At 42.4% G+C, this 15785-nt stretch overlaps 3 protein-coding genes across 3 annotated transcripts; 2 read left to right on the top strand and 1 right to left on the bottom strand.

Moving 5' to 3' along the window:
* Positions 1 to 926: 926 nt before the first annotated feature.
* zpr1 (ZPR1 zinc finger) lies at positions 927 to 9984 on the top strand. The gene is made up of 14 exons (XM_088619107.1): positions 927 to 1198; positions 1742 to 1903; positions 2372 to 2462; positions 2957 to 3027; positions 3369 to 3455; positions 4240 to 4362; positions 4577 to 4636; positions 5077 to 5143; positions 5793 to 5863; positions 6184 to 6273; positions 6824 to 6934; positions 7625 to 7714; positions 8056 to 8121; positions 9049 to 9984. Exons 1-14 carry the CDS (start codon positions 1076 to 1078, stop codon positions 9178 to 9180), a joined length of 1344 nt encoding a protein of 447 aa, XP_088475233.1. The 5' UTR covers positions 927 to 1075; the 3' UTR covers positions 9181 to 9984.
* Positions 9985 to 10650: 666 nt separating this feature from the next.
* h2ax1 (H2A.X variant histone family member 1) lies at positions 10651 to 12113 on the bottom strand. Its single transcript, XM_088619108.1, has one exon. The coding sequence runs from the start codon at positions 11959 to 11961 to the stop codon at positions 11575 to 11577; it is 387 nt and encodes a 128-aa protein (XP_088475234.1). The 5' UTR covers positions 11962 to 12113; the 3' UTR covers positions 10651 to 11574.
* A 101-nt stretch (positions 12114 to 12214) lies between these two features.
* On the top strand, positions 12215 to 12910 carry hist2h2l (histone 2, H2, like). Its single transcript, XM_088619109.1, has one exon. The coding sequence runs from the start codon at positions 12363 to 12365 to the stop codon at positions 12741 to 12743; it is 381 nt and encodes a 126-aa protein (XP_088475235.1). The 5' UTR covers positions 12215 to 12362; the 3' UTR covers positions 12744 to 12910.
* The last annotated feature ends 2875 nt before the right edge of the window (positions 12911 to 15785 follow it).

Below are 15785 nucleotides of genomic sequence, written 5' to 3'. Positions count from 1 at the left end.
AAGAGGTACAGGTATATCACTTTTGTGTGTGTGTGTGCACAGTATGAAAATTTTACAACTTGAAACGTAATTCCGTGAATTTTCTAATACAGGCACAGTTATTAAAAAAGACAAATGCGTACTGTAGCCCAGAAATATAGAAGAATGCGCTTTGGTGTGAAGTATATCTCTTAAAGATTTCAACCTCAGTCTTCCACAGCCCAGGACTCTGCCCCTACGGCACATCTCCCCTTTATAAAAGGAAGTTTTCTCTTGCTAAGCGAAGTACAAAGAAATGTTCCTTTTCTAAGAAGAAAATAGGGCGGACAAATCGGTTTAAGTTCTCCAACCTACCACCAGCTCCAAGAAAGCACAAATATTTCCTTACACATACTCACAGTTAAAGCTTATTTTTTTTATTTTAAGATTAGTTTTACGATCCCAGTTGCACCTTGCGACTCCAGGTTGTTGACAACGTTTCTGGGGTGCAGTATCAGCTCTGCAGTCGACAGCTAATACAGCAACAGAGAGGTACAGCTACGCTTATGATATGACGCAAGAGACTAGAATTTAGCCATCAAAGACAGGCCAGTTAGATAAAGTAACATTCAATGAAACACAGTGAAAAAGCTGCAGTGGGAGAGTTCATAACAGATCGATGCACGAGGGTGGTGATGCTGATGCCTATCTGGGGGTTTTTGTACAATCATCTCTCTAACGCCAGGCAGGTGAAAAAGTTCTGTATTCATAAAAACGTCAAACGTCCCAAAATACGAAGAATCCTTTGTTTTATTAGAATTTCTACGACAAATGTTAACGTAACATTAACGTAGACAGGCAAAGAACCACTCTCCCCCACCTACAGAAAATTGCATTTAGCCACATCTGGGCTGACTGCAATGGACAAGATGAAAAAGATAACACGTGGGGCGGGGTCAGCGGACAAATTACTTCCGGGTGAAGCGGAACAACGTGGTTTGTGCAGCGAGCTTAGGAAACGTCTAGAAGTCGCTGGAGTTACGAGGGCACAGCCTTTAAAATAGCAGGTGGCGTTCTCTGTTTTACTTAAGGTGCTCGAAACTGCGGTGTAGGCACAATGTCTGTAATCGCCGAAGAAGAAGTGCGGGGTGGAAGAGTCGTTTTTAAGGAGATAAGCGCGGAGGACGAGGACCAACAGCCCACGGAGATCGAGAGCCTGTGTATGAACTGTTATCAGAATGTATGTTAACGTGAACCTTTTTTTTTTAAGTGTTCACTAGTCCCAGACACAAGTCATTCAATATATTTGACCTCTTTTACAGAAACAAATAAAAGTGTTTTTTTTTTACTTGTGTCCCTGTTGGGGGACGAACTTTTGTTTTCCATCCGTGTTCGGTTTGGTTAGTCGCTTGTTGTCGTACCATCACTGTAAGTTCAAGCGACACGTGATTTTAGGTACCAACTGTGCACCGTTGGATAGTACAGTTTTCTCTCCCTCCTTTTTCTTTCATTAATCAAAACTGAAGGTCGGAGCAGTTAAACAAAAATCTCAGCAGTGGAGATGTAAAGACATGCTTGCGGCTCCTTAAAATAGTGCGAAGCAAGAGCTGTCATGCTATCAGGTTTTGTGGAGTGCGGTAGAGAGACAGCATGCTGCAGCCAATTTAATAGAGCTCCTTTAGCGACTTTTAAGCGTCATGCATCCTGACCGAGCGCTTTGGGCGGATTGTAAATCATTTACCAGGAGGTATTGACTTAAACGCTTGTCCCTTTTCTCCTGCAGGGGACCACCCGCCTTCTGCTGACGAAGATTCCGTTCTTTAAAGAAGTCATCCTCAGCTCCTTCACTTGTCCCAACTGCAACTGGTCCAACACTGAAATCCAGTCAGCCGGGCGCATCCAGGAGGAGGGGGTGTCATTCGCTCTCCTCGTCCGATCGAAACAGGTGCATCTCCATTTTAAACCTACTTGAAGCCTGCAGATGCCACTCATTGCACGATATGAACAATCCCCAGCCTCCCAAGAAGTGACATGCATTAGTGTGCAATGTAAAATGTGTTGTAAGCCTTCTCCTTATTTTCTATTACGTCTTACATTTCCTTTGGTTCTTTTGTTTTAGGCAGTAAATCAGAAGTCTCTCCCCTGAGTGTTATTGAATGGGAGGCTGTGTAGAAACCGATTTAGAATTGCATTCTGTATCCGTAAGATAAAAGTTTCCACAATGAGTTAGGCAAACACGTGGCTATATTGGGGTATGTGGATTAAGATGATGAATTATATATAATCCTGGACTTTACCTTTTAAGCAAATTTAATGTTTAAGAAATATCATGTATCTACGGAAAAAAATGACTGCAAACATGATGACTAGCTCTTTGCAGCGGTAGCTGAGCTCTTGTTTTTTTAAACTGCAGGATATGAACCGTGAAGTGGTTAAAGCCGACTGTGCTACAACACGGATCCCAGAGCTCGATTTCGAGATTCCAGCATTCACACAGAAGGGAGGTGAGTATGGCATGTCCTGTGATCCCGAACTACGAGGTTTTGCATGGTCTTATATATGTATGATAATAATTACGTTAAAATAGGTGGCTTACTAAAAGCGAAAAGATGCATGATTTTACGGGACTCTTTGAATACATTCCATTTTGTAATGTAAGGTCAGAGTTGTGGAGTTTTACTTGCCTTTTAATGTGCGTAGAATTTCGTGTGCGTGTACTTCATAGTGGTGAAAAGCTTGAGTATCCTTGCAGCCTTTAAAATGAATGAAGGTGACTTCGGTTTTGAGTGCACAATATCCTGGGAAATGCTCAGTACCATGTAAAGAGAAAAATGAGATCAGTTGATTGAGACCACACAGACCACTGAGCTGTGTGAAGGGGTGAATAACGGCAGCACCGGTATATACTTACAAAAGAGGTTGCTGGCATGCTGATTGTATGGCATCAACCAGTGCTCCACATCCTGAATGATTTGCCCCTTTTGTGTAACTTTACTAGCCCTGTCCACCATCGAGGGTCTCATTGACAGGGCAGTGGCAGGACTGGAGCAAGACCAACCCACAAGAAAGGTAAACCCGCAAACTGCACTGGTGTAATGTACCATATTCTCTTCTCTCCCTTTCGTTCTTACCCCCTGCTGCAGAATTGGTAAAAGGGTACGAAAACCTTTAATTTTCACACTGAGCCTGATGCACCTCTGTGAGGTTTTCTTTTTAAAACCGGTCCTTTTGGAGCAGGTTGTGATCATAATATCCGCAGGATCGTTTACAATCTTGCCTTTTCACCTCTCAACCTTTTTGAGTCTTAGTGCAGTGTTGCCCAACCCCGCATAGTTATTATAATTGTCATTGTTTTGCCCTTTTAAAACACGTTTGTGTGCATTTAAACACTCTGTGTCATTTCCTTTAAGACAACAGCGCCAGAGGTCGCCTCAAAAATAGATGAATTCATTGAGAAGCTGAAGAAGTTGAAAGATGTGGAAAGTCCTTTTACCCTGGTGAGTAGCTTTCACGAGCAGGACTGTTTTCCACAACCTGTTTTTTCTGCCTATATTTTGGTCCACCAGTCTCAAATCGTCAAAGGCAAGTAATGAGTAATTGGCAAACAAGAGAATGATTGTTGCTTTCATCTATTTTAATTTGATCTTTCAACAATTAAAAAATATGTAGTAAGACCATAGCAAAACATCTGTTTTGAGGTTCAGTGACTGGTAAAACTGTAGCAATGTTTTATTTGGAGGTATTTTTGTCTTGGGGAGCTTGGTGATTGAATTTCACTCTGTAACCCATTTTATAATGGTAAGGTATTAACATAATTAACATTAATAATTTTAATATCCTTGACTTTCATTCTGTTTTTTATATAAAATATTATATCACAGACGTCAATCCTGTGGCATTTTAGTCTTAAGTATGTCCAAAAGTAAATTGCAGTTTGTGATTTACAGAGATGGATAACGCACCAGAAATTGTTTTTAAAAATGTCCTAAATATGAAATGACCCTTTATACTTCCCTGTAATGTGTCTGTAGTTTATTTTCTAAAGAGATGGTATAATAGATCGTTGAAATTAGGTGAATCTGAATGCCTACATGGGAACATGGACTGTATAGCAGTTTCAAAAAAAGCTGAGAAGAAACAAGGTTTGTGCGCAATCACCTGAACATGCTGTATGACTTTATTCTATGCAGCTCTTTGTGACTTGTGCAAAACGTTTTTGCAGTATTTTGTAATGTGTTTTTGCTCCTTGTTATTGAAATTAGTTATTTTTGTGTCGTCTAGATAATTGATGACCCTTCAGGGAACAGTTTTGTGGAGAACCCGTTTGTGCCACAAAAAGATGAAGCACTCACCGTCACCCATTATAAGAGGACAGCCCAACAGGATATACAGTTGGGGTTAAAGGTGAGATGTCATGCTGTCAAGTTGTTTGGAAAGTAATTTGGAGGTGGCAATATAGTTTCCCAGCTCTGTGGCACTGGGCCTGTTTCCTGTAAGGAGCACCTGGTTGTGTGGAGCTGGGATTTTTGGAATTCTGCCTGGTGTTCAGATTTGCAGTTTTTTTTTTTTCAAATAGTAAGTGATAATAGACACTTACATTACTTTTACTTTATTGCAGGCAGACGACGACGATGAAGAGGAGAAACCTGGAAATGACATTGAAACCTTGCGAAACGAGGTGTGTGAGGTTACTTGACAAGGGGTTGCATTCTGTAAACTATGCATCATCAATTCCAAACAATCCTGACCCAGCAAGGCCATCACCCCCTCAAAATAAGAATGGCAGAGTTTTTCTTGAAACCAACAGCGACATCTTGCTGTACTTGTACAATTTCATCAGTACCTTGATGGCTGTAGTGTTGATTTTATTTTTTAAATGCACAAAGATGCGATGTAATATTGTTCAGCAGCTGTAAGCTAAAATATGATCACACATCTTTAAAAATGTTCTATATTTAAATACTGTTACATGTGACATATGTACATTTTTAGGCTATTTCTCTGCACCTGCAGGTGTGTGTTGCTTTATCATTTTTGACAAAATAGTTTATTGTACTTATGCTTTCATCTAGGAAATTGTGACGAATTACGCTATTGGATGTCTGTTTTGTTTTGTAGGTTTTGAAGTTTGATACCAACTGCCCAGAGTGCAACGCTCCAGCCTCCACTAATATGAAGTTAGTGCGTATCCTTCTGAGAAGCAAAACTGAGATCTTGAAATGCTTTTTAAGTTGCTGAACCAGCAGCGCCAGTAATTCAGAACACGCGTTCTTGCCCTGTAGCCCAGACATTCTGTTTTTCAACGAGGACGATAGTTCCTTGTTTAACTTGCGGCAGATTGCTCAGACAAACACATGATTTTGTATAAAAAAAACTAACCTACAAAGTTCACATATTTTGAGCTGGTGCAGTGCTTAATGATAAAATTGGCAATTCCAAATTTGAACCTGATCTGAAAACTGCTATGTACCAGTAAATTTCATAGTATTGTACCTGTTACACTATGGCTGACAGTACAACTATAGTCAAAAACAGTTAGTAATTTGCTACAGATAATCCTTAGGGTCTTAGTCCTGTATTTTTTTCTAAACTTGTAGTGCTTACCAGGTGACTAGCTGGTCAATTAGAAGTTAAAGGTCAGGGCAATCTTTGATTTCATTAAATCAGTAAAGCTTGGATCTAAGACTCTGAACTTGCAGCCTGAGCTGTGCTTGGGGTTACCCCTTTCTATACAGGATTTCTATCCCTAGTTGTACTCTTTTACTGTTCCGAGTAAAGCCTGTGTTAAGACAGGTTGAAAACGTTGGGTGTCTCTTCCTTAACAGTCTTGCTAGAAATTCCACATTTCAAGGAAGTGATTATTATGGCGACCAACTGTGACAGCTGTGGACATCGGACCAATGAAGTAAGGCTCTCTCACTAATTTTAAGATATCGCCCATCACAGTTAATTCTTACTCCAAGTATCTATCATTTACTTTTTCCTACAACGTTTATATTTTCTCGGAATATGAGATTGGATGCCCTGTTTCTTCGGCTAGTCCACGTTTATTCTAATGATGAATTTAGGCCAGTGTTGGCTTATTTTTAAGAAGGCTCGTGGGAGGTGATTTGAGCGATGTAGGCACAGAATGTGAGACTGGAACCAGTTCTTTGCTTTGGTGCCTTTTACCTGCAGTGCATTTACTGTTGTAAATTAGTCACTATTATTCATTTCATTGTAAAGGTGAAATCAGGTGGAGCAACAGAAGAACTGGGAACTAGAATAACACTACACCTCACAGACCCCTCCGACATGTCCCGAGACCTGCTCAAGGTAAGATCCTCGGACTTTTATTTCAGAGGGTCAATCCCAAAAGGACGATTGGAGCGATGTGCTCCTTAGGGCCTCTGACTCTTGGGAGGTTAAGCCTGCTACATCAACGTGTTGCATTAGGTAACCCTCTACTGAACCTGTAGCACTTTTATTATTTTACTGCTCTTTTACACAGATGCATTCAGTTCACATCAACTGAACTGTGAGTGAATGCGAGTCCATTTTTCTTTTGTGGTTTAAGTTAGTTATGAAAAATAAGAGGGACGGAACTGTTTCCATTCCCCGAGGGTAAAATTAACATGCTGTACTGTCCTTGAAAGCACGGCAGTGGGATGGTTTAGGATCTTGCTTATTTGGCTTATGTCATCAACACCCTTTTGTGAACGTACTAGTCAAAGAGATCTGGACATGGGACAGATCCAGTGCACGTGCCTGGATGTTGTGTACTTCACTGTGATGCATGAAGCCGCTCACCCTTGCATGCAGGATTACTGTGTGCTCCTCGTGTCCTGAGCTTGCTCTTCTGTATGTGTGTGTGTGCCGAGTGCAGTCGGAGACGTGCGGCGTCCACATTCCCGAGCTGGAGTTTGAGCTGGGTATGGCCGCGGTGGGGGGCAAGTTCACCACTGTGGAGGGGCTTCTCAAAGACGTCAAAGACTTGGTAAGTGCCTGCCCACGCACCTTGCGTCACCCTGTCCTGGAGTAGTTATCATCTGTCGTCCTCCGAAACGCTTTTGTCACGTGCTGTTTTATAAAGGAACAGGGTCGGACACCTAACACCTGAAGAAGGCTCCATGGCTCCACCTGTCAGCGTTACCTTCTTTGACTTGTTCCCTTTACCAATTCCCTTACACGGGCTGATACAGTTCCCTTCCCAAATGTTTATTTTAAGCTCTCAGTTTAGAAATGCCAGTTATTTCTTTTTTTTTATGCCTTGTCCGCTGAAGTAACTATTGTGCTGCACAGGAAGAAAGCAGATGTGCTTCTCCTTCCTGTCCTTCCATAATTCAGTTTTGCGCTTCTGACACACCTTTAATGCCTTAGAGGAGTGTTAGTTTTGACTGGAAGGTGTGGTGAGCCTCTCGCATCAGAAGCCAAAGTCTCTTCGTACAGTGTTAAAATGTCAAACTTGTTTTTATTAATCATGGAGGCCATCCTGCATCATTTTAAAGCTTCACAACACAGTCTTGAAAAATTAATTTAGACTTAGAAATGTGTTCTGAAAATAAACCAGAACTGTGAATTGTGTAAGACATAATGTGTACATAATTCAATTTTAAAAAGTCATTTATGCTATTAACCTTTTTGTGCTGCTCTATTTCAGTTGTCAAATTTTTTACATTTTCTTTAGATTGTCGATAAAAACCCCTTCACATGTGGAGACAGCTCCACTCCAGAAAGAGCCAAGAAACTGGAGCTTTTTGGCAAAAAGATCGACCAGGTGGGTTCTTTTTAAAGTGTTGCCTTTTACACAAGTATATTTTTAGCTGGAGACGATAAGGTGCTGTTGTGATCAGTGTGCTTGAAAACAAAGCGAATCCAGGTGACAGGAGGGCTTCCTCTGCAGCTGTACATGTTCCTCATCTAAGGAAAGATTTTGTGTTGTCAGTTGTGTGTGATTACTGAGTTGTGTGTGTGATTACTCTGTTCATTATAAGTCAATATTTATCTGTGTTTTTCAAGGAGGTAAAATAGAAAGGGAACTGTGTGCTCTTTGTCAATCCTTTCTGCTTTAAGACGGTCCTTTGCTTTGTGTTGATGTGCAAAGTGTTTTCTCTCTAGATCATTGCTGGAGAGATGGAGGCCCATATCATTCTTGATGACCCTGCAGGGAACAGCTATCTACAGGTAATGTTAACATTGGTTATTAACCCACATGAAATATTTATCTAAGCCGGTGGCACCTGGCTTGGAAAGTGTACCTACTGTTTGTGTGTTCCATGTTGACCCTTACAGTAGGTAGATCTGACACTATTGCTCTAAATATTTCAATTCGGCTAAACCTATTTTACATCCCATTTCGATAATTTAAGTACTTGGCAGTGTGAGGGTGTTTACAGAAAATTATTTAAATGAATGTGAGTATTTGGCATTGTTAATATTAAAGGAGAGTAATTCTACATTGGGAATAAGAACACCTAAGAATTAAGTGTATTGAAAGGTTTGTGGAGTGTTTTAGTCCCAGTAAAATTTGCCTTAACCCGCCTGGCTGGGGCCCCCTGCAGAGTGAGGAGAGACCCAGGGGCAGCTGCAGAGGGGGAGGAGGGCTGCAGGAGATGTATGCGAGGGAGAGAAGGGGATTAGGTTTGGTATTGATGATGTTTTAAGTGAGGAAATGATGGCAGGAGTGATTATGAATTACTGACAGCTGAGGCTGACTGAACTTGGCTGTTGTCATCCCTCCCAAAAGTTTGTTACAAAACTCCATTTGATAGTTGTACTGTTTCTAAATAGCTACCAGGTCTCCAAACTTGTAAAAATCATCATATTCAGCATTCTGTTTTTAAGAGGTGACATTTCTGTTGCCTTGTGAGGTAGCATGCTGGTGCTGTCCAGTTTTGACAACTGACTTGATAGAACATTTAACCGCAGAGACAGGTTTTGGCAATTGCAATCATATTCCCCCACAGCATAAGTTAATTTAAATCCATTACTCATTTGTAAACATCCTCTGAAGATGCTGTTTAACGCAGCCTGCGTACAAAGTAAGAAGGGGATGAAACCGTAGCTCATTTTTCCCATGTCCGACGGTTTGGAAATAATTTGTTTCTGTAGAATGTGTACGCGCCCGAGCCAGACCCCGAGATGAAGATAGAGAAGTACGAGCGAACCTTCGAGCAAAACGAGGAGCTGGGCCTGAACGACATGAAGACTGAGGGCTACCATGATCAGAGTGCCGACCGGTAGCATGACGAGGGCAGACAGAGACCACCCACATGGAGAAGACCAGGGAGGTTAAGGAGAGAGAGCTGTGCTGGTAGATATTTAAATGGTTTATTGTATAGTTGGGAAATATTGTTCCTAAGAGTGAGATCAAAGAATTTAAGTTTTCAACATGGATGGACAAAGGCCAAGCACTCACTATTTGTGCTGCCTGAACTCTTCAGCACTTTACAACAGTTATTATTGGGAAGACCTTTGTGTTCCTGTGTTTGCTGGGTATGAAGGCTTTTAAAGAGCTCTCCCAGGCTTATTTATAGGAGATACATTTTGTTTTTGTACCATGTTTGACTTATGTTTCCAAAACATCTTGCTTTTACACGTTTATTATCAGTATAAGAAAATTAAAAGAATGTGAAGTTTGAAACTGTGCTGTATATAAGTAGAATTAAGTAAAATCCTTAATTTGGAAAGGGAATCTTTTATGATTATCTACCTTTAAAATTTTGAAAACAATTTAATCAAGAAGTTTGTTTTTTTTTCCCCTGTAGGAAACACCCAACCTGCTCCAATATTTTCCCCTTACGATATTAAAAAAAAGCCAAATTAGTTTTGAGATTGTTATACATGTTTAATCTGCTACATTTTACGATATGTGTTCTGAAAGTTTTTTTTTTAAGTTGTTTGCATTGCACAGTACGTGAGAAACTACAGAATCGGTCCAAGATAATTCGTTTGAAAGTAGAAAGCTTTGGCTTTAACATCCACATTTATAGTTTGATGGGTTTGTTTGGGTAAATCCTTAATAAAGATACTAGAGGAATTATTGAACTAACTGTATTTGTCATCACTTATCAAAGGTCCAGTGCCCACTTCAGTTTGTCCTGAGATAATAGCCATCATAAAAAGACACCACTGATTTTCAGTTACTAGTGTCCAGGAAGACCTGCCGATAAAACATTTCACAGGGTTTTGCAATATTCTGGTCCTCTTGAACCCTGAAGCGGCATTGCCTGCTCTCAAAATATCACAACACAGCAGCATCTCCACCAGACCCCCCCTTTATGGTGTTGCTCATTTTGTTTTGGCAAAGCGGTGTGTGATACCTTTCGAGTTTCTTTGGTAGTTGTTTTAACAAAGCAGGTACAGCGTGAGGCTTACCAGAAATATTTCAGTCTGCTTTTGTGAAATTAACATACATGGTGAGAATCCAAAAGATTCGTTAGCTGCCCCTTAGAGATAAAATCAACATATATATGGATGCTGGTCTCAGATGGAGTACGACTGAACTGTGGTTAATGCTCTCATTTGATTTGTACCGTTGTAAACAAATTTAGCAATGTAGGATAAGGTGACGGGCATTTAAACGAACACTACAGCGCTGGCGCGCATGCGTTGGTTGCACTCTTTGTTTCTTCCTCTAAAAGAGGACCCCGGCGGTTTAGTGACTTTTTCTGAGGCAAAATAAAAAAAAAAACACACGAAATAAGCCCCCCGTCCGTTTAAAATTTCACAAAATGTCGGCTTCGTTTTTATTTACGAAATAAAACACCATTGTAAGCTTCTTGATATTACAACATTAAATCGACACAGTAAAACAGATGATGGGGCCATAACGTCACCAAGGTACACCTCCCCCGTCCCCCTCCAGCCACCATTCAAACAAACCCGATGGGGGAAAAAAAGCGCACCATGACAAACCCGTCAGGGTGCTCGGAGCAGGGCGACACTACGAGCAGTCAAAACGCCAACAGCTGCGCTCTTCGCCTCGCAGGAGAGAGGGCAGATGTCCGGGCGGCGGATCTGCGTAGCGCCTCGCTTGTTTTCCGCAGGGATGCGCCACCATTTTGGAAGAAGTCTATCAGGGTTTTTCGCCTCTTCTCTCTTTTTAAGAAACGGTAGCTGAAGAAACGCATTAGAGAAAAACAAATAGGAGAAGGGGGGAAAAAAAAGCCACCCCCCACAAAACATCGCGTTGTAATTTTCAGATCCAGATCCAGCAGGTTAAGTGCGGTGGTGCACCGTGCCACGGGCGGATGCCCCAACCCCTCCAGATCTGTACAAATTAAGAGACACGGCCTCTTCCCACGCTTGACCCCCCTTCTTATTGCGAAACCTCTGCTCCCCGTTTGGGACAACGACGGTCACGTAGTGCGAAGGGGGAGGGGGTGGTGGAGGTCGATCACACCGAGACGGGAGACTTACAAAGCCAAGCAAGTCTGCGTAAAAAAAACCAAGCCGTTTCACCCAGGCCCCAAAACCAGTTTAGGCTCCCCGGGCTCTCTCGTCTCGTCTACATCCATTTAAATAACGAAAAAGAAGCTCTTTAAATAAAAGTGGGCGGCTCTGAAAAGAGCCTTTGGGGGGGGGGGGTTGTTCTCGGATCCGGAGTCCGGGGTGGGGGGGTCGAGAGTGCCCCCTTTACTTGCTCTTGGCCGGCTTCTCGGTCTTCTTGGGCAGCAGCACCGCCTGGATGTTGGGCAGCACGCCGCCCTGCGCGATGGTCACGCCGCCCAGCAGCTTGTTCAGCTCCTCGTCGTTGCGGACGGCCAGCTGCAGGTGCCGGGGGATGATGCGGGTCTTCTTGTTGTCCCGGGCGGCGTTGCCGGCCAGCTCCAGGATCTCGGCGGTCAGGTACTCCAGCACCGCGGCCAGGTACACCGGGGCCCCGGCGCCGACCCGCTCGGCATAGTTTCCCTTACGCAGCAGCCGATGGACACGGCCCACTGGGAACTGTAGCCCGGCCCTGGAGGAACGGGACTTCGCCTTTGCTCTGGCCTTACCACCGGTCTTCCCCCTGCCGGACATAGTCTGGGAACAGATGCGGGAATCACAAGGCTACTCCAACAGAAGCAAAACAAATTGAACTAATCTCCTACTTCCAGATGCTTTCTAGCGTTATATAAAGGGAAACAGTACGGTTTTGATCCTTTATACCCCGTGTTTCGCTCCTATTGGGTAAAGACTGTAGCAAAGACGTAACCAATTGATGTGGCCAAACGTGTGATTGACGGGGCCGGAGAGACGAATGAAAAGCTGCTTGGCTTACACGCGTATTTGCATAGCGATCCTATAAATAAGGGTTCCGAGGGCGTTGCCTTTTCATTGTTTTTCTGCGCGGATTGATCATTTTATTGGCGGTTCTAAAAGAAAAAGAAGCGATTAAAGAAGGTATATAAAAAAATTGTAGAGGGAGAGGAAAAACAAACATGCCCGAGCCCGCAAAATCTGCACCTGCACCGAAAAAGGGATCGAAAAAGGCCGTGACGAAGACGCAGAAGAAAGGAGACAAGAAGCGGCGGAAGACCAGGAAGGAGAGCTACGCTATTTACGTCTACAAAGTGCTGAAGCAAGTCCACCCGGATACTGGCATTTCCTCCAAAGCCATGGGCATCATGAACTCGTTTGTTAATGACATTTTCGAGCGCATCGCCGGCGAGGCGTCCCGCCTGGCGCACTACAACAAGCGCTCCACCATCACCTCCCGGGAGATCCAGACCGCCGTGCGCCTGCTGCTGCCCGGAGAGCTGGCCAAGCATGCCGTGTCCGAGGGCACCAAGGCCGTCACCAAGTACACCAGCTCCAAGTGAGCCGCACACCAGATGAACTGCCTACTTACAGTACTCCTTAAGCTCTTGCCAGGGGCCTTTTCGTGACTTGCGTGGCGAGAGCGCCCAGTGACCCATGCACAAATATGCACAGCTCGAAAGAAATTTCTATTGAGTGTCAAAATGATTAAAGGTTATATTTTAATTCAGCTTTAGAGTATTTTGTCTTTTTTATCTCTCTCTCTCGTGTGTCCAAAACTGTTCCAATAAACGTTTGAAATATTTTGGGTTACAATGTTAAGCCTGTGTGCTTCTAAGCGTTCCTGTAGCACTTTTTAAAGTTATAGCCATTGACTTTATCGACTCTTGCCATTAGTTCCGACGTGCTACACTTTTAATAGGACTCATGTCTACTTGTGGTCTACACGTTTTTTTAAAAAAAACATTACATAATAGCAGCGTGATGCGTTTTACAGACACAAGATGGCACTGGATTCATAGTTTGGAGCGCATACATTTCCATTTAATCACACTCGTGAAAACAAAACCACAAGGCATCAAAATAAATCCATGGTTCTTTTCTATTTCTCTGTTTGCACAAGAAACATACAAGGCAACTGAGTGAATTTCTTTATTACAGGTTGACAAGTGAGTTGAGAGTTGGTAACTGGAAGGTTTGGATCTGCTGAGCTGATGGTCAAAACATCCCAGGTGCCTCTGATGGTGGTTAAATGAGTGTCATGTGGGAAAAGTGTACAATCAGACACACCAGCTCTTGGGCTGTCGAGCAGCGTTCTGATTTGCCAGAACAAGTTGGTAAAATGTTTTAGGGTTTGTGTAAAGCTGTTTTGAGTGTTCATATGTGCAAGTAACATTTCAGATTGTCCTTTAGTGTTCCCATGATGGAAATCTCTATTGCCTGTTGCAGTGACATCGAAGTTGACAGATATACATATATTAAGTCCGACAGCATACAAAATATGAATGTTTTTTACTAGTTTTTATCCTACAATGTTACATTGTAACAGTTCTATAATTCTCTGTGACCAGTTTGCCATTTGCCTGGGTTATGTTGTGACATTTGGCATGAAATATGCGTGTAGTAAACTTTCCCTCTGGGAATCCCCGTGATTAAAGAAGAAATGCACAGTGTTTTTTCATGCATGTTCCTTTTGAAAAGAATTTAAAAAGGGTGTGAAGATACTGTGATCAAATATCCTTGAAATGAGGACAGTTAAGTCCTACAATAGGCAATTTGTTCTCAGTGATTTCAAACTGAGTATCCTCCCTATGAAAGAAGTATGAGATGCCATTGTGCCTTCTCAAAATGTTGAGGGATCTTGCCTGCAGCAGAGATTCTGGAAGGAGGGGATACAGCAGACTTAATACGTATATTGAGCACGTTCGGTTGAATGTTCTTAGTGTCCAAGCTTTGAGTTTTATATGCACACCTACCTGTATATGTCTTTAAAGAGTGACCAGTCTGTATGTTTTTTCTTTATAAAGAGAAATACTGAACACTATGGTGCCCCAAGTAAATAAGGTATTCTATCAGTCCATTCATTTTCTAACCGCTTCATCCAGTTCAGGGTCATGGGGGAGTCTATCCCAGCAAGCAATGGGCGCAAGGCAGGGTACATGCTGGGCAGGACACCAGTCCGTTCCGGGGCACACGCAGACACAACACACACACAATTTTCCCAGAAGACAGTTAACCTACTGGGATGTCTTTGGACTGTAGGAGGAAACCCACATGAGGGCAAACTCCATGCATATAGCTCCCGAGGTCTTCAGTTGACCCAGGGCCCCAGCGCTATGAGGCAGCACTACTAACCAGTGTGCCAACACGCCACCCATAAATTATTCCCACAAACAAAATGTGATGCTTTTTTATTATTAATTAAAAATATAGTCAGTACACGGGAGATAAAATGTCCTGATGGTTATGTAATCCAACCCTTGTAGTGCTATCTTAAATGAGTTAAATGACGTCTGTTTCCTTTCTGTTACACAGTGTACTGTGATTCTGTCAGCACCTATCAGGATTAGTGTTAAGTCCCAGAAGAAATGTATCCTGCTGTTGCCTTAAAAAATTTATGAACAATAAAGTATACACTGCCTGGAAAGAAACGATGGAGAGGCAAAAAATACTAAGAAGCTATGATCTTCATGAATAGAACCAATATTGATTACATCCTCAGCTTTCATTGTTTATAGAAAAGGCAGCTGAAAGTGAAATTAGAGGTATAGTTCTGTTTTTCTGGAAAAATGTCAACCTTTGTACACCATCTTCCTTCTAATTCAAATGAGACAGAGCTCAGATTATGTACGGTATCTGTTTTTAGAAGCACAGTGGGACCTGCTAATCTAGCCTTGAATTTCCCAACAGTGCTTGCTGGTTTTTGGTCTCTACCAAAAAGTGTGGTTTTCTGGAAGGGAAAGATTCTAGTAGTGGGAATGTCCCAGTGTGATTCCTCCAGATTGTGCCGTGTTGTAGTTTTCTACTCAATGTGATTTATTGTGGACAAGAAGATGGATGCAGGCGGCATCACGAGGCTCATGGCCCCTCTAGGCAGCAGAGTGGCGTAGTGGTCCCAGCAGGGCGCTGGGCTCACCCGTGCGAGGCGCGTCACTCAGAGTGCTCAAGTACTTGCCTAGCTGTATGAACATGTCTCCAGGATATCACCATCACAAATTCTTCTCAATTGACTTAACAGATAATATGGTAAAAAAAAAAATAGGAGGGCAGTAAACAATAAAAGCTCAAATGTAATGTTTCATTTCATTCAAGTATAGTGAACAAGTGGGATAAATGATGATTACACAAGTCAATTGTCGTCTGAAGTGCATAAGAGAGGTTATTCCTTAACGATTCTTATATTATGGAATTATGGTACGAACCATAAAAAAGTCATGGTATTGCTGTGGATGTGTTCACTAGAAACCAGTATTGTGCCAAACCGTAAAATCAGGAGGATTAGTTACATAATGTGGCTTTGTGCTCTTTATTCCATCTTTACAGTTAGGTACGCCTTTCTGTGGCTTCGCCAAATCTTCTCGATGACAATATCATCTCTGTGTCAT

This window comes from Lepisosteus platostomus, chromosome 25 (assembly GCF_059453375.1).
Source record: "Lepisosteus platostomus isolate fLepPlt1 chromosome 25, fLepPlt1.hap1, whole genome shotgun sequence".
NCBI lineage: Eukaryota > Metazoa > Chordata > Actinopteri > Semionotiformes > Lepisosteidae > Lepisosteus > Lepisosteus platostomus.
This window is presented reverse-complemented; position numbering and strand designations above follow the sequence as displayed.

Bases quoted from the DNA above. Each gene is read 5' to 3' on its own strand.
- zpr1 (XM_088619107.1), top strand. From the start codon at position 1,076: ATGTCTGTAATCGCCGAAGAAGAAGTGCGGGGTGGAAGAGTCGTTTTT. The intron at 1,199-1,741 runs GTATGTTAACGT...TTTCTCCTGCAG, and splicing joins GTATGAACTGTTATCAGAAT to GGGACCACCCGCCTTCTGCT. The intron at 4,363-4,576 runs GTGAGATGTCAT...ACTTTATTGCAG, and splicing joins ATATACAGTTGGGGTTAAAG to GCAGACGACGACGATGAAGA.
- h2ax1 (XM_088619108.1), bottom strand. From the start codon at position 11,961: ATGTCCGGCAGGGGGAAGACCGGTGGTAAGGCCAGAGCAAAGGCGAAG.
- hist2h2l (XM_088619109.1), top strand. From the start codon at position 12,363: ATGCCCGAGCCCGCAAAATCTGCACCTGCACCGAAAAAGGGATCGAAA.